The sequence below is a fragment of the Syngnathus floridae genome, chromosome 10, assembly GCF_059516105.1.
Source record: "Syngnathus floridae isolate MCC-2025c chromosome 10, RoL_Sflo_1.0, whole genome shotgun sequence".
Lineage (NCBI taxonomy): Eukaryota > Metazoa > Chordata > Actinopteri > Syngnathiformes > Syngnathidae > Syngnathus > Syngnathus floridae.
In genome coordinates this window covers 2,287,908-2,312,500 of record NC_142422.1, presented here as the reverse complement: position 1 = coordinate 2,312,500, position 24,593 = coordinate 2,287,908, and the positions used below count along the sequence as shown (strand labels likewise).

The window sequence follows — 24,593 nt, the reverse complement described above, 5'->3', positions numbered from 1 at the left end:
CCGCCTGCGCCGCCTGCTCCCCGTGCCGCCTGCGCCCACTACCCCCCGCTACTTGCGCCCCCTGGAGGTAACACTTGTAAATACTCCCTCCTTGGAGCAAATACATAATAACTTTTTTAAACTTAAGTTTTTTTAAACTTTTTGTAACTTCATATTCTAGGCTGTTCTAAAACACCATCTGGTATGCTTGATACACAGAGGAGGTGTAAAGAAAAAACATATTCCGTCATTTACTTCATATGGTGTACCGGCACAAAGGTTTGCAGTGCTGAGGACATGAGGAGACCTAGAAAGAAGCAGTGCTGATGTATCAATGGCCGAGCGATTAGGCACATGGACGGGCAACCCCCAGCCTCGGGTTCAGATACGGCATTGCTCAAATTGGCAAATCTTAGCAAACTACAGAAGACGACTTTCTGCATCACATGAATGTTTTTTAGCATGTGGTTTATTATGCAAATGAATTTGCTTTGTAGAGACATACACATTGACGAGATAGCGGCAGTACCTATGCGTATTTGTTAGGTTGCTTTGGGCAAAACAAACGGCAGAAGACGTCTATTATTTGTAATGTAGTTGTTTCAAGTTAAAAATTATTGCATACAGTTCAATGGAGCGTCAGACAGGCTGAGGCAAATGTGTATTCGGTTGCTTTGGGCAAAACAACGAAAACGCATTAACCCAGCACCAGACAGCTTGAGGCAAATATGCTGCCACCCGGTGGTAGCACTTGGAATTCATCTAGCCTGTCTGATATGGTCAATTTCATGAGGATGCTGGTAGGAAGACGACCACTCTGGCCTTTACTTTACTCTGAAGTGGGTGGTACCACCCCGTACATGTACCAAGGCTGGCCGTGTGGTTCAGCAACTGTGCTTTGAATTGAAAGCCAAGGTCCTAAACGTTACACGCTATGTTTATACATTCAATTGACCTCAGCAACGACCTGGACTGTACAGAAACAGCCTTCTTTGTAGTCAGACAGCCAATGGGGACGCCAAGCCCTGCAACAAAACATGCAAGAAGTTTCACATTCAAGAGATGCACCATCGGTTGAGGCACATCGCGAATGATGACACCAAAGTTGACTTTATTTACAAGACCACCAACAGGAAGCAAACACACCTCTGTTGTCATGATGCATGACTATTCAAAACAAACCAAAAAATGGCTCTGACCACATTAAAACAGCTTTTACTCGTACAGAACAATGTACAACATTCTGCAAGATTCTGAGTTCGGTGGCCATTTTAAAGCAGGGTTGCCAAAGACGACTTCTTGATCGCAACAGACACCGTTTGTACACTTGTCGTTTGCATCTATGGGTGTCTGGCTACTTGGCTTTTGTCAACAATTTAGAATGCATCCAGCTTTTCTTTGTGTAGTTAAAAATAAAAAATCTGACACTGCATATTTAACAAGTCAATTTTGTTTCAGCCTAATTTTACAATTGTCTTGTCATTGAGAATGTCTCAAATGATTCCAGTTTGTATGCACGATAGACTGCCAATGCCAATGTTTAAAATGGACCACTTGAATTCAGTTCACAGTTTAATTGCCGTTCAGTGGTACACACACACAATTACAGTACAAACAGTTCATTTCATGATTAAAAAAACAGTAAAACAACAATATTGCAAAATGACGCAGCGCTGAGAAAGAGAGAGGCCTCATGCAGACGGCCAGTGTGCACACCCAGTGAAGAAGTGGAAGGAGGGAAAGAAAGAAAGGACAAAAGAAAAAACAAACTCATACTCTCCTTAAATGCTGGCTGGGCGCTTTGCCCTCGCCGCATCCGCACCCGTCCGTCTCGTGTCGGTCGCTCATCACAGGCGAAGGTCGGCCGATGGTTGGCTCCTCCCCGCCCGGCCGGTATTCGACGTTTGGACTCATCTTCCGCCTCGTGGTACTGCAAAAAGAAAAACGGCACTGTCGCATGCGGTTCACTTCTGTGGACGTACTCATTACCTGTCTGTTAAAGCTTGCTCCTATTTTAAGCTCCCTTTATTAATTGCGTATGCATACATGAACTTTGTTTTCTTTTTATGTCTGTTCCTATATGAAGAATTCAACGCTTATATTTTCTTTCTTTGTCGTAAAGTGCTTTGAGCTGCATTTCTTGTATGAAAGGTGCTCTACAAATAAAGTTTTTTATTATTACCCTCTGGTCTCGCGGTCCTGTCCAGTCCCTCTCTGTGCAGGCACTCGTCCGATCCACTGCCCCAGCAATCCTGAAAGGCAGACATATTGTGGTGGTTTTGCCAAAGGGAAAAATTCCACTAGCACCCCCCCCCCCCAACCTTGAGGTAAGTTTGAATCAGGTAACTAGCGGCACGCACGGGCTGGCGCATGTCTCATACGATCCTCCCGCATTGGAGCGATCCGGGTTATGAAATGTTTAACCCCTTACAAAAAGGGAGGGAAGGAAAGAGCGAGAGGAGATGAGAAGAGGCTTTGGTACGCACTTAAGCGCAACCGGACAGTTCCCTGAGTAGAGCTGGCTTGGCCCCGAGAGGGGAAAAAAAAGAGGAAAACGTGACGTCACGGAGAGCGTCACGGAGAATCTCCTCGTCCTCGACACCGTCGACGACACTGGGACCCAGGCAGGCAGACATTATACCCTGGTATTCCACAAAGGGCAAGGTATAGCCACGTTCCACCCTGAGCGCACCAGGCCATGCAGGTACTGCCGGGCACATTGGAGAAAGAGAGCGAGAGAGAGAGAGGGAGGCTGGAAGGGAGGCAGGGGGTGTCTACTTTGCCAATTCGTATCTAAAGGGTCACAGCAACCCAAATGCCCGTGCGTGCTACTAGTTACCCTATTCAGGGTAACAGACAGGGGTAGGGAAAGCACAAAAGAAAAAACAAAGTCATACTCCCCCGAACCGCTGGCTGCATCTGCACCCATCAGTCTCGTGTGGGCCGCTCGTCACGGGCCAAGGTCCGGGTCTGCTCCGGCCGGTGTTGGACCCGCCTTCCACAAGTGCAAAAAGACAAACGGCACTCAGTTGCATGCGGTTCACTTCTGTCAACGTACTCATTACCTGCCCCCTCCCTGGTCTTGTGGGTGCACCCCAGTCCCTCTCGGTGCAGGCTGGCGCTCGCCCCATCCGCTGCCAGCTGAAAGGCAGAAAAATAAGGAAATCAAATTAAAACCAACAAGTGTGTACACTACGCTTGCAGATTGGATTGCCGTGTCACCGCCTCTGGCCAGCCTTGGCCAGTCATGCATCAGGCTCCTCTTCAACACTTGGCGACTGCTTTCTTTGGGTGATTCCTTCAATCGCGGGTCTGGTGGCCTCCGTCCACCGGCTCCTTCCACCTTGCAAGACAAGCACAAAAGTCTCGCTGCGCAGTCGCTTGCCGTCGCTTGCGCTTGCCGTCGCTTGCGCAGTCGCTTGCGCTTGCCGTCGCTTGCGCTTGCCATCGCTTGCGCAGTCGCTTGCGCTTGCCGTCGCTGCGCGGTCGCTTGCGCGGTCGCTTGCGCGGTCGCTGCGCGGTCGCTTGCGCTTGCCGTCGCTGCGCGGTAGCTTGCCATCGCTGCGCGTTTGGCACTCAATGAGGGCTGCACAACATTTTGGAAAATCAATGATATGGCAGTATTGGCCCAGACCACTGCACTGAGGCAAGTTGTGAAAAATTCTTGGATGGAGGTTAACTATTTGATCGCAATGAGATCAGTTAGATCAGTTAACTTTAACTTACATCAATGACTTATCGTCTTAACTCATTACAAATAGGCAAGAAAACATGTTTCATTTGAGACATGAAAAAAAAAAAATCTTTGCTGTCTTAAAGTGCATGTCAATAACCTAGACCACCATATGGCAGTTTTCCAATACACGTGCAGCCCTACACACGTCACCATTGGTGTCCAAATGGCAGCCTCGGGGCAACTTGATCAACACGCCACACGAATGAACACAACACTGCTTTGTAGCACTAAATATCAATGGCAACATTTCGTGATTGATTTAATGAATTTGCGTCAAAGAATTCTGAATTTGTTTCAGTATGCAGCCCTTAAGCAGACATTGGGACACCGCTGGTGTAATTTAAAAAAAAAAAAAATCCATTTCACGCGTTGAAGCTGCGCAGGTCGACACCTACAGGGAAGCGGGTCTCCCTCAAAATTCGGCGACTTCAGAGCGATGCCACAGCGGTCCGTTCACCTCTGATCAGATCGTGTCACATCCCGGTCGCCATCTGCAGAAACAGAAATAAATGTTAGAAACTCAAAGAGTTCAACCCCAAGTTGTCGGTCACTTGCTTACTTGATCACAGCGGCTAGCTACTATTGGTGACCGTCGCCGGGTCGGATCGGGCCGTGCGCCCCCCCCCTTTTGCGTCCGGCCTGCAAATGGCAGAACATGCAATGAGTTGGGCGCTGCTCGCATCATTACGTCTTCCTCGTGGACCGGCTCGCCCAAGCACCGCCCCCTACACCTAGAGAACAAAGGACACAGTGGTAGGTTAGACAAAATGTTACTGTCTCGCTCCAATGCTGTCCTACACCTAGGGGAGAACAAAGAACGCAAGTACCACAGTGGTGGTAGGTTAGGGTTAGATGAAGTGCAACAGTGGCAGGTTAGAAAAAGACAAAACGGTACAAGTCAAATTGCAAAATTAGACATTCGGGATTGGCTCGCTCCAACGCCGCCCTACACCGATGGGGGGAGAACAAAGAACGACAAAGAACGCAGCAAGCACGACAGTGGCAGGTTAGAAAAAGACACAAAATGGTACAAGTCATATGGCAAGCTTGGACATTGGGCTCCAAGTCAAAGTTCAGCTTTGTCTCCATCCAAGTCACCACGTCCTCCCCCAAGTGAGCCGTCAATGGCAACCAAGCACAAGACACCGCTGGATCCAGATAAGCCACAACCTCTTAAGCAAGACCAACCGTCAGACCCCCAAACACTGTCCACACCTGCAACCTTTCCCTCGTGCACCCATAACCAAAGGCAACCACACTGCCCCCTCCTGGGAACATGATCCACACATGTTGACTTCTGCAGCGTGCTGCTTGATTCTTGACTTGATATGGCATTGCTCTTTTGGATATGGCATTGCTCTTTTGGATATGGCATTGCTCCTGTGGATAGGCCATTGCTCCTGTGGATAGGCCATTGCTCCTTTGGATATGGCCATTGCTCCTTTGGATATGGCCATTGCTCCTTTGGATATGGCCATTGCTCCTTTGGATATGGCCATTGCTCCTTTGGATAGGCCATTGCTCCTTTGGATATGGCATTGCTCCTTTGGATATGGCATTGCTCCTTTGGATAGGCCATTGCTCCTTTGGATAGGCCATTGCTCCTTTGGATAGGCCATTGCGCCTTTGGATAGGCCATTGCGCCTTTGGATAGGCCATTGCGCCTTTGGATAGGCCATTGCGCCTTTTCATATGAAATTATACTTTTCCCATTCGGCTCCTCTTGCAGCCTACAATAACACAGACAGTCATTAATTGTGTGCTGGAAGCTAAAACTCGACAACCATTGTGTGTTGGGAAGCTGAAACTTGACAAAAACAGGTTTTCACCTGATTTAGGACTACTCTTCCTCAGTGTCCTCAGCATCACTGAAATAGCTCCTCAAGAGCCTCCTGCTTGCTTTGTATAGAAGGATGCTGACTGGGCAGCCTTTTCTAGGGCTACAAAAGACAAACAAAAGTTATTGCAACAAAAATAGATATTTTAATTTTATATATACTAAGTAGAGTTTTGCAGTTGATAAAATATATCATTATATTGTAGTAAATTATAATAATTATTCAGGATTATAATTCATATTTTCATTTCATCATTCATGAACTCACCTCACATTGATGACAGATGATCCAGGTTGGCGGCGTCCAAAACGGGAGAAAATAACCCACGCAAATGCGCCATCTTTGAATGGATTTGCTCTGATTTGGACATGACGTAACAAATTCGTTACATTTATCAGTTTGCATAACACGGAAATGGCACATGCATAATATAAAATAATAAAAAAAATTGTTTAGTTGACTAGAGTGAAACTAACATTTCCTGTAGCCGCGTCATTACGAACCTTCTACAAACAAACGAATGAAAAAATGCTGGCCAGCATTAAAAAACGCGAAAGACATTTAAAATCCCACCAAAACGCGCAACGACGCGACGCAAAGTCGATTGTGGCGTGCCGTGCCCAAACCTGAAGCACTCCCTAGACAGCGAAAATCCTGCGGGAAATAAATGGCATCGTAAGAAACTGCAAACATTTGCTCACGGGCTAAATTGCCTGCGACCTACAATTTACCTCCAGGCTCACCTTCGCGGTAGACGTGACGTTGCCTGCCGAGTCACGAGAGTACGACAATCCTGCGACAAACAAAATAAAGGCTTGTGAGAAAAGGCAACAAAGCACACCTTTTGGGGCAGATTTGAAAACTCTCCTTGCGGTCTCCAGTTAACTTCGACGCCTACAGTCGTCGTGTGAAAATCCTCCGACAAACAATCATGGCGTCCGTCGTGAGCGACGGCAAGAAACAACAAACATTTGCTCCCTTACCTGAGAAAATGCCACGCGCACCTGCATTTGAGAACTCCCCTTGAGCGCAAAAATCGTGCAACCAACACGGCGTCCGTCGCGGCAGGAGACGACAAACATTTGCTAGCATGCTAGGTGGCACCTGCATATGATAACTTCCCTTGAGCACACCTGCCTTCAATTGACCTAAAGCCCTGACGTCACAGCCGTCAATTCAAGTCTTCTTCTCCCGATCGTCCAACGGCGCTCGGCACACTGACGCCACCGGGTGGTCGCCTGTCATGGTGACGACTGTGGAAAGGGTTGAAAGGGTTGCTTCGGACTAGTGATGTGCATTCCAGTTCTCTTAGGTGAACGAATCTTCAGAATCAGGTTCACTCAAACGATTCGTTCAAACGAATCGTTCAACGAATTCCCCCTCTCCCGAGACGGGAAATTACGTCACTGATTCGTAAAGTCCCTCCTCCATCTAACCCTCTCTGGCGCTGCTGAGGGTTATTTTTGGGTGTATTTATTGGCTTGTAGTTGATGGTGTTATTGCACCGAATGTGTTTGTGTTTGAATAAAAGTTTGAAAAAAAAAAAAAAGCTAGGGTTAGGGTTAGAGCTAGGGTTAGAGGTAGGGTTAGGGTTAGAGCTACAGTTAGGGTTAGGGCTAGAGCTAGGGCTAGGGTTAGGGTTAGAGCTACAGTTAGGGTTAGGGCTAGGGTTAGGATTAGAGTTAGAGCTAGGATTAGGGTTAGAGCTAGGGTTAGTGATAGGGTTAGAGCTGGAGCTAGGGTTAGGGTTAAAGCTGGAGCTAGGGTTAGAGCTAGGGTTAGGGCTAGAGCTAGGGTTAGATCTAGGGCAAACCCTAACCCTATCTCTAACTCTAACCCTAGCCCTAACTCCAACTCTAGGGTTAGGGTTAGAGCTAGGGTTAGATTTAGGGTTGGAGCTAGAGCTCTAACCCTAACTGTAGCTCTAACCCTAGCCCTAACTCCAACACTAGGGTTAGGGTTAGAGCTAGGGTTAGATCGAGGGTTGGAGCTAGAGCTCTAACCCCAACTGTAGCTCTAACCCTAACCCTACCTCTAGCTCCAACTCTAGGGTTAGGGTTAGGGCTAGGGTTGGAGCTAGAGCTCTAACCCTAACCCTACCTCTAACACTAACCCTAGCCCTAGCTCTAGCCCTAACCCTAGCTCTGACCCTAACGCTAGCCCTAACTCCAACTCTAGGGTTAGGGTTAGGGTTAGAGCTAGGGTTGGAGCTAAAGCTCTAACCCTAACTGTAGCTCTAACCCTAGCCCTAACTCCAAAACTAGGGCTAGGGTTAGGGTTAGAGCTACAGTTAGGGCTAGGGTTAGGGTTTAGAGCTACAGTTAGGGTTAGAGGGCAAACTCTAATCCTAACCCTAGCCCTAGCTCTAACCCTAACCCTAGCCCTAACTCCAATCTAGGGTTAGGGTTAGGGTTATATCTAGGGTTAGACTAGGGTTGGAGCTAGAGCCCTAGGTTAGAGCTAGGGTTAGATCAAGGGTTGGAGGGTTAGGGTTAGGGTTAGGGTTAGCTCTAAGCCCTAACTGTAGCTCTAACCCTAACCCTACCTCTAACACTAACCTTAGCCATAGCTCTCGCCCTAACCCTAGCTCTAACTCTAACCCTAGCCCTAACTCCAATCTAGGGTTAGGGTTAGGGTTATATCTAGGGTTAGACTAGGGTTGGAGCTAGAGCCCTAACCCTAGCTCTAACTCTAACCCTAGCCCTAACTCCAATCTAGGGTTAGGGTTAGAGCTGGAGCTAGGGTTAGGGTTAAAGCTAGAGCTAGGGTTAGTTTGCCCTCACCCTAACCCTAACCCTAACCCTAACTCCAATCTAGGGTTAGGGTTCGAGCTAGGGTTAGACTAGGGTTGGAGCTAGAGCCCTAACCCTAGCTCTAACTCTAACCCTAGCCCTAACTCCAACCTAGGGTTAGGGTTAGGGTTAGTTTGCCCTCTAACCCTAACTGTAGCTCTAAACCCTAACCCTAGCCCTAACTCCAATCTAGGGTTAGGGTTAGGGTTATATCTAGGGTTAGACTAGGGTTGGAGCTAGAGCCCTAACCCTAGCTCTAACTCTAACCCTAGCCCTAACTCCAATCTAGGGTTAGTTTGCCCTCTAACCCTAACTGTAGCTCTAAACCCTAACCCTAACTGTAGCTCTAACCCTACCTCTAACTCTAACCCTAACCCTAGCTCTAACCCTAACCCTAGCCCTAACTGCAACTCTAGGGTTAGGGTTAGGGTTAGAGCTAGGGTTAGATCAAGGGTTGGAGGGTTAGGGTTAGGGTTAGGGTTAGCTCTAAACCCTAACCCTAACCCTAACCCTCCAACCCTTGATCTAACCCTAGCTCTAACCTAGGGCTCTAGCTCCAACCCTAGTCTAACCCTAACCCTAACCCTAACCCTAACTCCAATCTAGGGTTAGGGTTAGGGTTATATCTAGGGTTAGACTAGGGTTGGAGCTAGAGCCCTAACCCTAGCTCTAACTCTAACCCTAGCCCTAACTCCAATCTAGGGTTAGGGTTAGGGTTAGAGCTGGAGCTAGGGTTAGGGTTAAAGCTAGAGCTAGGGTTAGGGTTTGCCCTCACCCTAACCCTAACCCTAACCCTAACTCCAATCTAGGGTTAGGGTTAGGGTTATATCTAGGGTTAGACTAGGGTTGGAGCTAGAGCCCTAACCCTAGCTCTAACTCTAACCCTAGCCCTAACTCCAATCTAGGGTTAGGGTTAGAGCTGGAGCTAGGGTTAGGGTTAAAGCTAGAGCTAGGGTTAGGGTTTGCCCTCACCCTAACCCTAACCCTAACTCCAATCTAGGGTTAGGGTTAGGGTTCGAGCTAGGGTTAGACTAGGGTTGGAGCTAGAGCCCTAACCCTAGCTCTAACTCTAACCCTAGCCCTAACTCCAACCTAGGGTTAGGGTTAGGGTTAGTTTGCCCTCTAACCCTAACTGTAGCTCTAAACCCTAACCCTAGCCCTAACTCCAATCTAGGGTTAGGGTTATATCTAGGGTTAGACTAGGGTTGGAGCTAGAGCCCTAACCCTAGCTCTAACTCTAACCCTAGCCCTAACTCCAATCTAGGGTTAGGGTTAGTTTGCCCTCTAACCCTAACTGTAGCTCTAAACCCTAACCCTAACCCTAACTGTAGCTCTAACCCTACCTCTAACTCTAACCCTAACCCTAGCTCTAACCCTAACCCTAGCCCTAACTGCAACTCTAGGGTTAGGGTTAGAGCTAGGGTTAGATCAAGGGTTGGAGGGTTAGGGTTAGGGTTAGGGTTTAGAGCTAACCCTAACCCTAACCCTAACCCTCCAACCCTTGATCTAACCCTAGCTCTAACCTAGGGCTCTAGCTCCAACCCTAGTCTAACCCTAACCCTAACTCCAATCTAGGGTTAGGGTTAGGGTTATATCTAGGGTTAGACTAGGGTTGGAGCTAGAGCCCTAACCCTAGCTCTAACTCTAACCCTAGCCCTAACTCCAATCTAGGGTTAGGGTTAGGGTTAGAGCTGGAGCTAGGGTTAGGGTTAAAGCTAGAGCTAGGGTTAGGGTTTGCCCTCACCCTAACCCTAACCCTAACCCTAACTCCAATCTAGGGTTAGGGTTAGGGTTATATCTAGGGTTAGACTAGGGTTGGAGCTAGAGCCCTAACCCTCGCTCTAACTCTAACCCTAGCCCTAACTCCGATCTAGGGTTAGGGTTAGGGTTAGAGCTGGAGCTAGGGTTAGGGTTAAAGCTAGAGCTAGGGTTAGGGTTTGCCCTCACCCTAACCCTAACCCTAACCCTAACTCCAATCTAGGGTTAGGGTTAGGGTTCGAGCTAGGGTTAGACTAGGGTTGGAGCTAGAGCCCTAACCCTAGCTCTAACTCTAACCCTAGCCCTAACTCCAACCTAGGGTTAGGGTTAGGGTTAGTTTGCCCTCTAACCCTAACTGTAGCTCTAAACCCTAACCCTAGCCCTAACTCCAATCTAGGGTTAGGGTTAGGGTTATATCTAGGGTTAGACTAGGGTTGGAGCTAGAGCCCTAACCCTAGCTCTAACTCTAACCCTAGCCCTAACTCCAATCTAGGGTTAGGGTTAGTTTGCCCTCTAACCCTAACTGTAGCTCTAAACCCTAACCCTAACCCTAACTGTAGCTCTAACCCTACCTCTAACTCTAACCCTAACCCTAGCTCTAGCCCTAACCCTAGCCCTAACTGCAACTCTAGGGTTAGGGTTAGAGCTAGGGTTAGATCAAGGGTTGGAGGGTTAGGGTTAGGGTTAGGGTTTAGAGCTAACCCTAACCCTAACCCTCCAACCCTTGATCTAACCCTAGCTCTAACCTAGGGCTCTAGCTCCAACCCTAGTCTAACCCTAACCCTAACCCTAACCCTAACTCCAATCTAGGGTTAGGGTTAGGGTTATATCTAGGGTTAGACTAGGGTTGGAGCTAGAGCCCTAACCCTAGCTCTAACTCTAACCCTAGCCCTAACTCCAATCTAGGGTTAGGGTTAGGGTTAGAGCTGGAGCTAGGGTTAGGGTTAAAGCTAGAGCTAGGGTTAGGGTTTGCCCTCACCCTAACCCTAACCCTAACCCTAACTCCAATCTAGGGTTAGGGTTAGGGTTCGAGCTAGGGTTAGACTAGGGTTGGAGCTAGAGCCCTAACCCTAGCTCTAACTCTAACCCTAGCCCTAACTCCAACCTAGGGTTAGGGTTAGGGTTAGTTTGCCCTCTAACCCTAACTGTAGCTCTAAACCCTAACCCTAGCCCTAACTCCAATCTAGGGTTAGGGTTAGGGTTATATTTAGGGTTAGACTAGGGTTGGAGCTAGAGCCCTAACCCTAGCTCTAACTCTAACCCTAGCCCTAACTCCATTCTAGGGTTAGGGTTAGTTTGCCCTCTAACCCTAACTGTAGCTCTAAACCCTAACCCTAACCCTAACTGTAGCTCTAACCCTACCTCTAACTCTAACCCTAACCCTAGCTCTAACCCTAACCCTAGCCCTAACTGCAACTCTAGGGTTAGGGTTAGGGTTAGCTCTAAACCCTAACCCTAACCCTAACCCTCCAACCCTTGATCTAACCCTAGCTCTAACCTAGGGCTCTAGCTCCAACCCTAGTCCAACCCTAACCCTAACCCTAACCCTAACTCCAATCTAGGGTTAGGGTTAGGGTTATATCTAGGGTTAGACTAGGGTTGGAGCTAGAGCCCTAACCCTAGCTCTAACTCTAACCCTAGCCCTAACTCCAATCTAGGGTTAGGGTTAGGGTTAGAGCTGGAGCTAGGGTTAGGGTTAAAGCTAGAGCTAGGGTTAGGGTTTGCCCTCACCCTAACCCTAACCCTAACTCCAATCTAGGGTTAGGGTTAGGGTTCGAGCTAGGGTTAGACTAGGGTTGGAGCTAGAGCCCTAACCCTAGCTCTAACTCTAACCCTAGCCCTAACTCCAACCTAGGGTTAGGGTTAGGGTTAGTTTGCCCTCCAACCCTAACTGTAGCTCTAAACCCTAACCCTAGCCCTAACTCCAATCTAGGGTTAGGGTTAGGGTTATATCTAGGGTTAGACTAGGGTTGGAGCTAGAGCCCTAACCCTAGCTCTAACTCTAACCCTAGCCCTAACACCAATCTAGGGTTAGGGTTAGGGTTAGTTTGCCCTCTAACCCTAACTGTAGCTCTAAACCCTAACCCTAACCCTAACTGTAGCTCTAACCCTACCTCTAACTCTAACCCTAACCCTAGCTCTAACCCTAACCCTAGCCCTAACTGCAACTCTAGGGTTAGGGTTAGGGTTAGAGCTAGGGTTAGATCAAGGGTCTGAGGGTTAGGGTTAGGGTTAGCTCTAAACCCTAACCCTAACCCTAACCCTCCAACCCTTGATCTAACCCTAGCTCTAACCTAGGGCTCTAGCTCCAACCCTAGTCTAACCCTAACCCTAACCCTAACCCTAACTCCAATCTAGGGTTAGGGTTATATCTAGGGTTAGACTAGGGTTGGAGCTAGAGCCCTAACCCTAGCTCTAACTCTAACCCTAGCCCTAACTCCAATCTAGGGTTAGGGTTAGGGTTAGAGCTGGAGCTAGGGTTAGGGTTAAAGCTAGAGCTAGGGTTAGGGTTTGCCCTCACCCTAACCCTAACCCTAACTGTAGCTCTAACTCTAACCCATGCTCGAACCCTAACCCTAGCCCTAGCTCTAACGCTGACCCTAACCCTAGCTCTAACCCTAACCCTAGGGTTGGACCTAGAGCTAGGGTTAGGGTTCGAGCTAGGGTTAGGGTTAAAGCTAGGGTTAGGATTAGAGTTTGCCCTCACCCTAACCCTATCTGTAACTCTAACCCTAGCCCTGACCCTAACCCTAGCCCTAACTCCAACTCTAGGGTTAGGGTTAGAGCTAGGGTTAGATCTAGGGTTGGAGCTAGAGCTCTGACCCTAACCCTAGCTCTAACCCTAGCTCTAACCCTAACCCTAGCTCTAGCTCCAACCCTAGGGTTAGAGTTAGGGCTAGGGTTCGAGCTAGGGTTAGGGTTAGGGCTAGGGTTAGGATTAGAGTTAGAGCTAGGATTAGGGTTAGGGTTAGAGCTAGGGTTAGTGCCAGGGTTAGAGCTGGAGCTAGGGTTAAAGCTAGAGCTAGGGTTAGAGCTAGGGTTAGAACTAGAGCTAGGGTTAGGGTTTGCCCTCACCCTAACCCTAGCCCTAACCCTAACTGTAGCTCTAACCCTAACCCTAGCTCTAACCCTAACCCTAGCCCTAGCTCTAGCCCTAACCCTAGCTCTAACGCTAACCCTAGCTCTAACCCTAGCTCTAACCCTAACCCTAGGGTTGGACCTAGAGCTAACCCTAACCCTAACTCTAAACCTAACCCTAGATCCAGCTCTAACCCTAGCCCTAACCCTAGCTCTAAGACTAGCTGTAACCCTAGCTCTAACCCTTGCTCTAGCCCCTAACGGTAGCGCTAACCCTCGCTGTAGTCCCTAACCCTAGCCTTAACCCTAGCACTAACCTTAAACTTAACCCTAGCTTTAGCGAGGTGTATGGTAGCACACGAGCAACTGTGTTGTAAATTTTTTATGATAAAAAAGTTGAGGTCTCTCTGAGATTCGAACCCGGGTTGTTGGGGTGAGAGCCCAGAGCACTAACCACTACACTATGCAAGACGTTAGCAAGTACCATGTGAAAATGAGGTCAATGCAACCTCCGTTTAGAATTCTTTCTTTCTCCCATTTTGCGCGTAGGTATTAACAAGTAGAATAGTTTTAAATTAAATTAAATTTTAAAATTCAAAATTATTATTTTAAAAACTACTAAGTGTTATACCACTAGACTATGCTGAGTGTTTACCAGCTCAGTGGCCTAAGAGGAGAGTGTCCGCCCTGAGATTGGGAGGTCGTGGGTTCAACCCACGGCCGGGTCATACCGGAGACTATAAAAATGGTACTCATTTCTTCCCTGCTTGGCACTCAGTGTAAGGGGTTGAAATGGGGCCCCCCCCTGCTGCTCACGATCATTGGGACAAGGAATAAAACACCAGACAAGTTCTAACATAAATGTGTATTAAAAATAATAATAATATTAAAAGTAAATTTCAAACCAGCAATCCAATGTGAACGTTTCCTCGGGCAACAAACACAGCGTCCGTCGTGAAAAACAGCAGGAGACGACAAACATTTGCTAGCATGCTAGCTTACCTGAGAAACCGTCCACCGCCACGCGCTCGGTGGCACCTGCATATGATAACTCGCCTTGAGCACACCTGTCTTCAATTGACCTAAAGCCCTGACGTCACATCCGTCAATTCAAATCTTCTTCTCCCGATCGTCCAACGGCGCTCGGCACACTGACGCCACCGGGTGGTCGCTTGCCATGGTGACTACTGTGGAAACTGTTGCTTCGGACTATCCATTGAAACTTTAACAGCTAACTTCCTTGCATGAAGGGATGCGCCGTTATGCAACAACGAGAAGATTATGCTTATCTTTGGGTAATCTTTATTTTACAACACTTCAAATAACGTGTATACGCCTAAATATTGTTATCCAATATATCTGTTATTAGGTACACCTAAAAATGACGTCACGGCTCAAAACAGCCAATCCGAGAGAGGGGCTGAGGGTGGGTGTGGCACTTTTCACTTTCAAATCAAATCAATTTTTATTTGCCAAGTTTGAGCATGCCAAACAAGGAATTTGACTCGGGTACATCTCGTTCTCTGTACAACATTTAGGTAGCTAACAACATTCAGGACAAAAATGGACAATTATTCTCACACTTACCCTGATCTTTAACTCCCAGGAGGGCAAGGAAAAACTCAAAATTCCTACTCGGGGAAATGAGAAACCTTGAGAAGAGACCACAGATGGGAGGATCCCTCTTCCAGGATGACCAGGCTGCAATGGATGCAGAGAGGAGTTCAAAGATGAAGCCCTTGCTGTAGCCCCTTACCCTAGCCTTAACCCTAGCTCTAACCTTAAACCTAACCCCAGCCCTCGCTGTAGCCCCTTACCCTCTAACCTTAGCTTTAACCCTAAACCTAGGTCTAACCCTAAACCTCACCCTAGCTCTAGCTCTAATCCTAACTGAAGCTTAAACTGAACCCTATCTTTAGCGAGGTGTATGGTTATATGGGGTAGCACATGAGCAACTGTGTTGTAAATTTTTTATGATAAAAAAGTTGAGGTCTCCCTGAGATTCGAACCCAGGTTGTTGGGGTGAGAGCCCAGAGCACTAACCACTACACTATGCAAAACGTTAGCAAGAACCATGTGAAAATGAGGTCACTGCAACCTCCGTTTAGAATTCTTTCTTTCTCCCATTTTGCGCGTAGGTATTAACAAGTAGGATAGTTTTAAATTAAATTAAATTTTAAAATTCAAAATTATTATTTTAAAAACTACTAAGTGTTATACCACTAGACTATGCTGAGTGTTTACCAGCTCAGTGGCCTAAGAGGAGAGTGTCCGCCCTGAGATTGGGAGGTCGTGGGTTCAAACCCACGGCCGGGTCATACCGGAGACTATAAAAATGGTACTCATTTCTTCCCTGCTTGGCACTCAGTGTAAGGGGTTGAAATGGGGCCCCCCCCTGCTGCTCACGATCATTGGGACAAGGAATAAAACACCAGACAAGTTCTAACATAAATGTGTATTAAAAATACTAATAATATTAAAAGTAAATTTCAAACCAGCAATCCAATGTGAACGTTTCCTCGGGCAACAAACACAGCGTCCGTCGTGAAAAACAGCAGGAGACAACAAACATTTGCTAGCATGCTAGCTTACCTGAGAAACCGTCCACCGCCACGCGCTCGGTGGCACCTGCATATGATAACTCCCCTTGAGCACACCTGTCTTCAATTGACCTAAAGCCCTGACGTCACATCCGTCAATTCAAATCTTCTTCTCCCGATCGTCCAACGGCGCTCGGCACACTGACGCCACCGGGTGGTCGCTTGTCATGGTGACTACTGTGGAAACTGTTGCTTCGGACTATCCGTTGAAACTTTAACAGCTAACTTCCTTGCATGAAGGGATGCGCCGTTATGCAACAACGAGAAGATTATGCTTATCTTTGGGTAATCTTTATTTTACAACACTTCAAATAACGTGTATACGCCTAAATATTGTTATCCAATATATCTGTTATTAGGTACACCTAAAAATGACGTCACGGCTCAAAACAGCCAATCAGAAAGAGGGGCTGAGGGTGGGTGTGGCACTTTTCACTTTCAAATCAAATCAATTTTTAATTGCCAAGTTTGAGCATGCCAAACAAGGAATTTGACTCGGGTACATCTCGTTCTCTGTACAACATTTAGGTAGCTAACAACATTCAGGACAAAAATGGACAATTATTCTCACACTTACCCTGATCTTTAACTCCCAGGAGGGCAAGGAAAAACTCAAAATTCCTACTCGGGGAAATGAGAAACCTTGAGAAGAGACCACAGATGGGAGGATCCCTCTTCCAGGATGACCAGGCTGCAATGGATGCAGAGAGGAGTTCAAAGATGAAGCGTCGAGAGCAGGATGTTATTGCACAGCAATGTCTCTGACACTGTAAGAGTGGTGTGAGTTCATCAAAGCGACAGCCTGGGCGAAGAAGCTATTTCTATCTCTGCTGGTTTTGGCGTACAGCGCTCTGTAACGCCGTCCAGAAGTTCAAACAGACTGCAACCTGGGTGAGAAGGGTCTGTCGAGACGTTACCTGCACGTTTCATTCACGTTGATATCGTGTTTCATATGAATGATATCGCTGATATAAACATGTGCAGTGTTGATGTCCGTGGATGTTGTCCCATGACAAAGAACAAGAGCAGCAGTGTCCTTGTCTACTAAAGATGACCAGCCCAAAGTTTTGTCTGAAATGTTTGCTGCCATGGAAACCAGCGGTTCAGACTCAAGTTCTATTAACAGTGGAGAAAATCAACAAAAGTAGAAAAGGAAGGATAAGGATAAGGACATGTCCACATAAACACAAACATTTCCAACGCCTTGTGTTCTGATAGTCTGAAGTGCTTCTTTCCAGAGATGAAATCTACAAAGTAGCAATAAAGTGATTGAAAGAGCACCGGTAATGGACTTAATTAAAGCTAACAATGTTCACCGTTTGTTGTATTAGCTTCTTTTATGAGATTCTAGTTTTATTAGCGCAACTGGGAAAATAAAAACTTTAAAAAAAATATTAGTGAGTGTGTGTGTGGACATGAGCTTGATTTGGAATTAACGGAGTGCAAAACTTTTTGTTTTATCACGCTCGTCATAAGGCAGCGTCTTTTATATTCCTGACGATAAACCGCTGACGACCACCTCTGCTTCTTGGCTGTCGGTCTCCCGAGACTGGCCATCGTTGCTTTGGGGACCGGTTGGGTCGGCGCTGGCACTGGCGCAGGACACGGGCGAGAAGAGGGACGAGCAGAGCAGCTTGACGGGGCAGAAAGCTGAACCCTGAGGGATGAAGTTCACCTTGTTTTTGTCGGGACAGGAGAAGAGCGGGAATCCTTTCGATTGGCCGCACCTTGCATGAACAAAAGTGGTGATTACATTTTTTTCGCTACTACATGATCCGAGGAACTTACAGTATCTCGTCAAAAACTTTGACCCTCTCGCAGCCTTCCGGTGGCTCCCGCTTGAACATGTAGCTGTTGTTGGGTTTGGGAGATGTGGCGAACTTGGGTAGCGGAGAGCCGCACGTGCCCTCTACAAACACAAAACAATAAACTATGGTGCATTTGTAAGCAATCTTTTTTTGTGTGGCTTCGCTAACCTTTGTCTACATCATCCGCGGAGGACGAGGGGCTTCCGTCCGGGGAGTGCAGGTGGTGCGGGCTGAGGGGGCTGCGAAGTCGGGGAGATGGACTGGACTCTCCACTAGAGGGGGCTTGCGTGTCCGTGTCACGGGTTTCCCCGATGTTGCTGTAGCGCTGCAGTGGGAAAGGAGCCCGACGGCCATCCGCGGCGTCCGTGGCCTGTTGTGAAGCGGAAAAAAATCACAACGTATGTAATAAAACACAAGACAATAAAGAATCTGCTCATCCTGAGTATTACCTGAATGGCGTGCTCCCAATCATGTCTGATGAAGACGTTTTCCAGCTCGTGGTTGATGGCCTCCACGCTGCTCGGCACTCTGCAGATCAGAGACTTGGTGGACAAAGAACAAGAAGATCCCTTATGCTGAAGAGGAAACATCTACAAAAAGAAAAACATGAAAATGAAGCGAGAGCTCAAACAACAACTTTATCGTAACGTAGGAAGCGAAGTGAAGTCACCTGTGAGGGACAGGCAGTGGCTGCATGTTGGCCGTGCGGCGTCCCGGACGTGGCGTCTCGCTCTTTGCTCTGCCGACTTCCTTGTTTGCTCCGCTGAAGCTGCAGCCTCAGCTTGGCGATCTGCTGGAAGAAGAACGTGGCGGCACACATTCAATCAACAAATGGCGACCAAGCAAATGAAAGGTCATGATGTGGGCCGTGTTGTCAGCTAATGTGATGACATAAAGGCCCCAAAAGACATTTATGTCCTTTTAAATTAGCGCAGCTCACCATTATTAGTATGGTGGAAAATAAAAGCTCAAAGGTCTACGTCAGATTTTCAGTTCCCACAATCGCCATGTCAAGAATTCACGTATAGCAAACAATGTTGAGTATCAAATCAAAGGCGCTTTGATATTGCTAGCTATTATGTCATTATGATCTCACATGATGACGCAATGATGCAAATTTTTGGGGGCATGAGAACATCACTAAACTGCACCTCTTGCCAATTCGACACTATTTGAACCCATCGAGAATCAGCAAGGACGCAGAGCGCGATGCGGTCAGCCAGCCGTTTACAAAGCACGTCTGATGATGAACTGAGTTCAGTGAGCGGGGTGGTGGTGGTGGGGGGTCCTCCGTATCAGACGAAAACAGGATGCCCTTTATGGGCCTGAGAGACGCACTTGTGCTATACAGACAAAAGGTGTGGTCTTCACCGCTTGCCACCACAAAGACGCCTCTCTCTGCACACTCCCACACATGCAGCGAGCGGCGCACTTTGCATGCGGCGCGCATTCGAGGGGGACGTCGAAATCGGAGGGCCGCTTGCAGCTCGGGATGGAAAGATGTTCCATTCGGAGGAGAGTGGAAAAAGCTATGTGGAGGCTGAGCGAGCGACGACAGGGGAAACTTCGAGTGAAATGACAAAAACACGTGTGGCACCAGCTGCCATTTCCATTGTGTGTGTGCGTCTACCTCCTTGAGGTGGTCCGCGCTGCCCCAGGAGGCCGATCTCTGGTGAGGACTCCCTTGGTCAGCTCCCTCGTCCATCCACATGCCCGGAGTCTGAAACGCACATTCTCATTTCAATATGTTTGCAACACAGCTAGATTACAAAAACAAAGATCTAAAAAATTTTTTTAAAAATTTGTTTACAAATTTGGTCACGTGGCGAAATAAAGAACTAAATCAAGACACTTCTAAATAATTCAGTGAAGTCGACTACCCGAACAACTTGTACATGCGTCAGAAAATGTTGCAGGTCAAACACGGAAACGTAAAAAGTGTGAAGGGTTTGTTTGACGAGCATCACGAGGGACAAGTAGCCGCTGCTGCTTTTTGCATACATTTGCATAATTCCTCCATTTCCTGTTTTGTGCTCTCCGATATGCAACTGGACACACGGATGTCTCGCAAGTCTTTTGCAAACGTTTGCTACAGATGGTCAAGACAATTTCGAGAGTTGTGTGCTCCTCGGCGCCAGATAGCGAGCCAGCGGGCAGATAAAAACTTCCCGACACCGATCCCACCCAGAGAGCGGCACGCAGGCGACATCCTCAAGAATCCAAAGCAGGAAATCAGCACGGCCGCCGCTTTCCAATGGAATTTCGATTGTTTAGACTGCACGCCGAGACACGCACGCCGCTAAAGTTGGTCGGATGAGGAGGCCGACTTGTTTTTCTGCTCGTGTCTGAAAATCAGCGAGCGTGCCCACCGTAAAATATGGGTCGAAAAACGAGGCCCGTTTGGTTTGCGTGTGGGTGGTCTACTTTCAAACCACATCCGGAATAAGTCGAAATGTTCCGTGTAAACAATGAGACCAAAAAGTGTTTCTCGAGGTGTTCACTTTTAGTTTAGTTTATATTAGGAGTAAATGATTCATATTACATGTAAACAGGCTTTAAATCAGGAGTGAACATGTTTCATCCGTGAAGGCATTTTATTATGAGGATTCAACCTGTTCGAACAGGTTTTCCATAGTAAGCATGAATGTGTTTTATCATACGTGATTGTGTTTCATAGAAACCGTTACATAATGGCTGTAAATGGATTTTACTGCGGCGTTTATTTCCCTTTTTGTTTCGAGTACATAGGTTGTACTCGTGTCCACGTGTCCGAGGCCTTTTCATATTTGAGGAATGTGCTGGGAGATTGTTTTGGTATTCCACTTGGATCTCTTTAACCTGTGATTTCCTCAACCGGGCTTAGTGGCGGAGCGGAGATCCACAATCACGGCCGAGTGCAGCGTTTTAATTGAGGGGAGGAAGGAGGAGGAAAAAAAAAAAAAAAAAAAAGCCGTTTGATGAGTCGGCCTTTGTGCGGCGGTTCCTTATGTTCATAAAGAGGGTGTGTTAGGCCCCCCGGGCAATTAGCATGTCTATGGGCCCTCTGTGACACAAAAGGAAGGCGTTCTACGGGGCCACGAGGGCCAGGTGGTGAGCAAGGGGGGGGATTTGTCCTCACTCAGGGGGGACAGGTGCAAACCACCGGCGGGGCTCGGAAAAAGAAAAAAGGGCCGAGGTCCTTTTGTGCACGGTTAGCAGGAAGCGGTTGAGGGGAAAGTTCTTACACTTATTTGCTCAAGGTTTGTTAAACGTGTGGACTGGCGGGAGCTTCGCTCGGCGTTGTCGGAATAATCCCCCTTGGAGACCCAATAACGTATAAGGCAGTAAAAACCTTTTGACACGATAAAGGAAGTTAGCCTCGCTGGATATCAGGTGTGAACCGGTTTCACCCGTAGCGTTTTTGTATTGCTTGTGTGTTACCTGAGTGGATTTGTCTTTCATGCAGTAGGGGTAAGGCCCGTGAGCATCTCGGGGCCACTGTCCGGTGAGGTAGGGCCCGGTGATGGCGTCCAGGGAAGACGTCCGGCGGATGGCGCTGGAGCTCCGCATCTGCAACTTGGACCTTTCTGTGAGAAATTTGGCAGAAAAGAAGAAATGTGTGGTTGATATGCATTTTTTAATTGTGATTTTTCATCAAATATTTGTAACTTATTATTTATAAATAATACTATAAATATTGTAAGTTTTAATATTTTATATTTCTGTTAATATTTTCCACATTTTGAAGTACCGTCTACTTTTTCTTTTTTTTATTTGACATATTGCCATAAGAGTCATAATCGCTCGCACACACACTGCACATGAATAGTTTATGCACACACAAAGACATTAGCAACAAGAAGTGCATTAGGGTTGCCAGGTTGGGCCCTTTCAAGAGCCACAGTGAATATGATGAGCACTAAAAAAAATGCAGTACATTCTGTCCCTGCTCTGTACATACATTAATACACAAACACACTCGTATATGTAACCCCCCCCCCCCTTTTCTGTCTCCTATACACAAGCGGCCGTTGTTGGTAGAACATAGAGGGCCATCCAGCCGAAGGTATGGCCTATGTAAGCTCACTGGGCTACAGTACAATTCCCCGAACAAAGACGGCGGGCTACATTTCCATCAATATTGATACAGGGCCCGGTCAGGCCTCTCGGAGCAGGGGGATTGTGGTTATTTTCCACCGCCTCCGCACTTGCCAGACCAGAATAATCTCCCCTCGACGAGCCTGGCCAAGACGATCAAAGCGTCCCGATTTTTTGGGGAGGGGATGTAGAGTGATTATTTTCAGACTGGAGATGTAATAAAAACTTTCCCCGTTAGTGGACATGGGGAATGAAGAGTGCCCGCATTTCCAGGGTTGATTAAACAGAGGGCAAAAGGTGAAAATAAATGTGGTGCCAATCAGTAAAAGCGCAGTCCATTGATGCCTTGAGATAAGAGTTCCATTTGTTCCGTAACCACACTCGTTTCTCAAAACACATCTCAAGTCATCTCTGCCCAATGAAATGAAAGGCCATTAATATTAATACGCCATATTTGTGTATGGTTGGGATCATTTCTAGAATAAACTAAGTCACTTTTCAAAACGCAAAACTGTGCAACGCGTAAAAAGAAACACAAGTCCGTTGTTAATGTTGGCTGTGTCTCCCGCTAGCATTGTTAGCTTTGTTAGCATGGTTGCACCACTTCAACTCCAGCAAAACAAGCAAGCGCTGACGAGTCGCTGCAAGAAAAAACAAAGATGTGCCAACGACGGTGATTAATAAAAACCCCATGAGCGTTTCAACACCGCTTTTCACATTCGGTCCGAGTCTGCACTTTTGAGCCGGGCCACAATAAAACGGGAGCCTTTCAGCACAGCTGCCACTTTGTTGATGCTCTTTGTTGCGGGGAGAAAAAAAAAAAAAAAAAAGTGTCGGGCGAGTGATATCATGCCGGCAACATGCGGAATATGACACTAGTGCCCCTTTTCCACCGCGTGACGCAGAAAGTACCTCCTCGGTTTGCCGCTGTTGGGTTTTCACTTTGTTGCAATGGGGCACTGGGAAAAAAAAACGCACAATTTAGGAGACTGAAGACTCACAAAGCACAATCCAGGGAGAAGACTCATCAGCTACAAGCTAAGCTAATGCTAGCATGTGCAAAGACTACATGATCAGTCCCAAGGGTGTGTTTTGACAGTAAGGTGGCGCCCGATACGGTACGCCGGGCGGGAGGTGAGAGGTCGCCGCTCTCTGAAGACCAAAGTATGCACGGCATGCGGTCGTGCCGGGAAATGGCCGCCCTGTTGTGGAAGAAGAAGACAAGTGCTTCTTCTCATTTCCTGCCCCGCACGCTAGACTGATCAAGGTAGGTGGGCATCCGGGTCGGAGGAGTACGGCGTAAATATTCTAGGCCTGACTCATACGGAGAGTCCCGTGTTAACCACTATACGCCGTGCGACAAATATTTTACATCATGGCTGTCACACTGCGACTGAGCCATTGCGTACTAAACGTGAACCACTCGGCCCTAACCGATGAATGCACCGTTAGCAGCATCTCGCCAACAAATTTCGTTTCGGGAAAAAAAACCGAGTCAGCTGTGTGAAGCGCTACACTGCCAACAACCTTACACAGTTGTCCGTGTGTTGTACTGCCAACAGTATTGGTCCTACAAATCCCATGGTGGGAACAAAAGCCAAACCAAGAATTATGCGGTAATTTAGTCAATGATGTGAACCACATAGACTGCCAATAGCAGAAATTGGTGTCACACTGCTAATAGTATTGCGGCTACAAATACTGTAGTGAAAACACAACCCAAGCTTAGATGGAGTCATCTATGTGAACCACTACACTGTCACAGGCATTGAATAAAACTCTTAAATGTACTGGTCATTCAGGAATTTCACTAAAGTACAGAAGGCCACCACGCCTCTGCTGCAGTTATAATTACACTTTTGTTTTTGGTGATCATGGTTAGGACTCCAAATTTTAAAGCACAATTTAGCCAGAAATTCAGTTTGAACTTTTTGCTTTGCTACTGTTCCGTTTTGGATAGTAATAATTTGAACACAATGTTTACTTTGAGAAAATATTTGAACTTCGAATAGTTCGACTTTTGAATCTGTGGTTTGAATTACACATTAGTTTTCAGTGACTCCTAATTTTAAGCAATTTGACCCCTGGAGTGTGGTTGAACTCCAAATGTTTCAATTTTCCATTTTCTACAGTTTTAAATTCCACTTTCGTGCTTGTTGGTGATTTTTAACCGACACACACAAAAAGTATATATTTGAAATTTCTCATTGTTTTTGTATTAACTAAATATGAGGACTTACAACGTGGCATGGCATACTTTTTCGCGTTTGTTTACCTCTGGAAACAGGCGAGTCCGGAGCGCAGGAGGCGTCCTTGTTTTCGGGCGACAACCCCTGCTTACTTCCTGGGAGGAGGAGAGTCGGGCTGGAGGGGGGGCTGGAGCCTCGGCTCCCCGCGGTGGCCCCGCCGTGGACGCTGTGTGGCGCCCGTGTCGGGCTGCCCTGTCCGCCGCGCAGCAGCTGGTAGGGCACGGTGGCGCGGAGCGGGTGCAGGCGACATCCACCGTTGCCAAACGAGCCCGGGGAACCCGCGTTGCTGCGCCTCACCCGGGGCTGCTGGAGCGAGTTTCCGGGGACTGACATCCTTACCCAAAGAGGCCGACTTTTAGGAGCGAAAGGGGGGAAAGAAAAAGTGTGGCCACCAGCAGCAGCTGCTGGAGTAGAGGAAGAGTTAGCACAACACGTTAGCTTCCTCTTTTAATGTGTGTGTGCGTACTCAGCTCTTGCGCTCGAAGAAAAACAACAACGAAAAGACGTATTCTAATGTGAAACTTACCTTTAAGTTCGGTACAAACGCAAACTCGCACCTTAATGGTAACATAAATAACTTAAGTTATATTTATAACTTGTTTAAAGCTTAGCTTAGGCCACTAAATATGAATGTTGTCCATCTCGACCACTCTTCTAAATGACTTGTTTCGGCTTGAC

General features: G+C 47.3%; 2 protein-coding genes across 14 annotated transcripts; both read right to left on the bottom strand.

Moving 5' to 3' along the window:
- Nucleotides 1–423: 423 nt before the first annotated feature.
- On the bottom strand, nt 424–7,144 carry LOC148391708 (uncharacterized). 11 transcript variants are annotated; one of them, XM_088387012.1, is made up of 11 exons: nt 6,537–7,132; nt 6,285–6,346; nt 5,821–6,207; nt 5,545–5,655; nt 4,275–5,445; nt 4,111–4,206; nt 3,202–3,322; nt 3,045–3,120; nt 2,877–2,974; nt 2,162–2,231; nt 424–1,909 (listed from the first exon to the last, which is right to left on the bottom strand). In XM_088387012.1, exons 7-11 carry the CDS (start codon nt 3,226–3,228, stop codon nt 1,890–1,892), a joined length of 291 nt encoding a protein of 96 aa, XP_088243138.1. In that variant the 5' UTR covers nt 3,229–3,322; nt 4,111–4,206; nt 4,275–5,445; nt 5,545–5,655; nt 5,821–6,207; nt 6,285–6,346; nt 6,537–7,132; the 3' UTR covers nt 424–1,889. The 11 variants fall into 11 exon arrangements, 1 of the variants encoding a protein (XP_088243138.1); XR_015860839.1 differs by having other exon boundaries at nt 2,162–2,974; nt 3,045–4,206; nt 5,821–5,910; nt 6,127–6,207; nt 6,537–7,144; XR_015860840.1 differs by having other exon boundaries at nt 2,162–2,974; nt 3,045–4,206; nt 5,821–5,910; ... (1 more) ...; nt 6,297–6,346; nt 6,537–7,144.
- Nucleotides 7,145–15,617: 8,473 nt separating this feature from the next.
- glcci1b (glucocorticoid induced 1b) lies at nt 15,618–24,590 on the bottom strand. 3 transcript variants are annotated; one of them, XM_088387007.1, is made up of 9 exons: nt 24,442–24,590; nt 23,942–24,319; nt 21,010–21,155; nt 19,220–19,309; nt 18,260–18,382; nt 18,039–18,179; nt 17,758–17,959; nt 17,570–17,690; nt 15,618–17,508 (listed from the first exon to the last, which is right to left on the bottom strand). In XM_088387007.1, the coding sequence occupies exons 2-9, from the start codon at nt 24,246–24,248 to the stop codon at nt 17,268–17,270; spliced, it is 1,371 nt and encodes a 456-aa protein (XP_088243133.1). In that variant the 5' UTR covers nt 24,249–24,319; nt 24,442–24,590; the 3' UTR covers nt 15,618–17,267. The 3 variants fall into 3 exon arrangements, with proteins under 3 accessions (XP_088243133.1, XP_088243135.1, XP_088243134.1); XM_088387009.1 differs by having other exon boundaries at nt 18,260–18,379; XM_088387008.1 differs by having other exon boundaries at nt 23,942–24,316.
- Between the last annotated feature and the right edge of the window lie 3 nt (nt 24,591–24,593).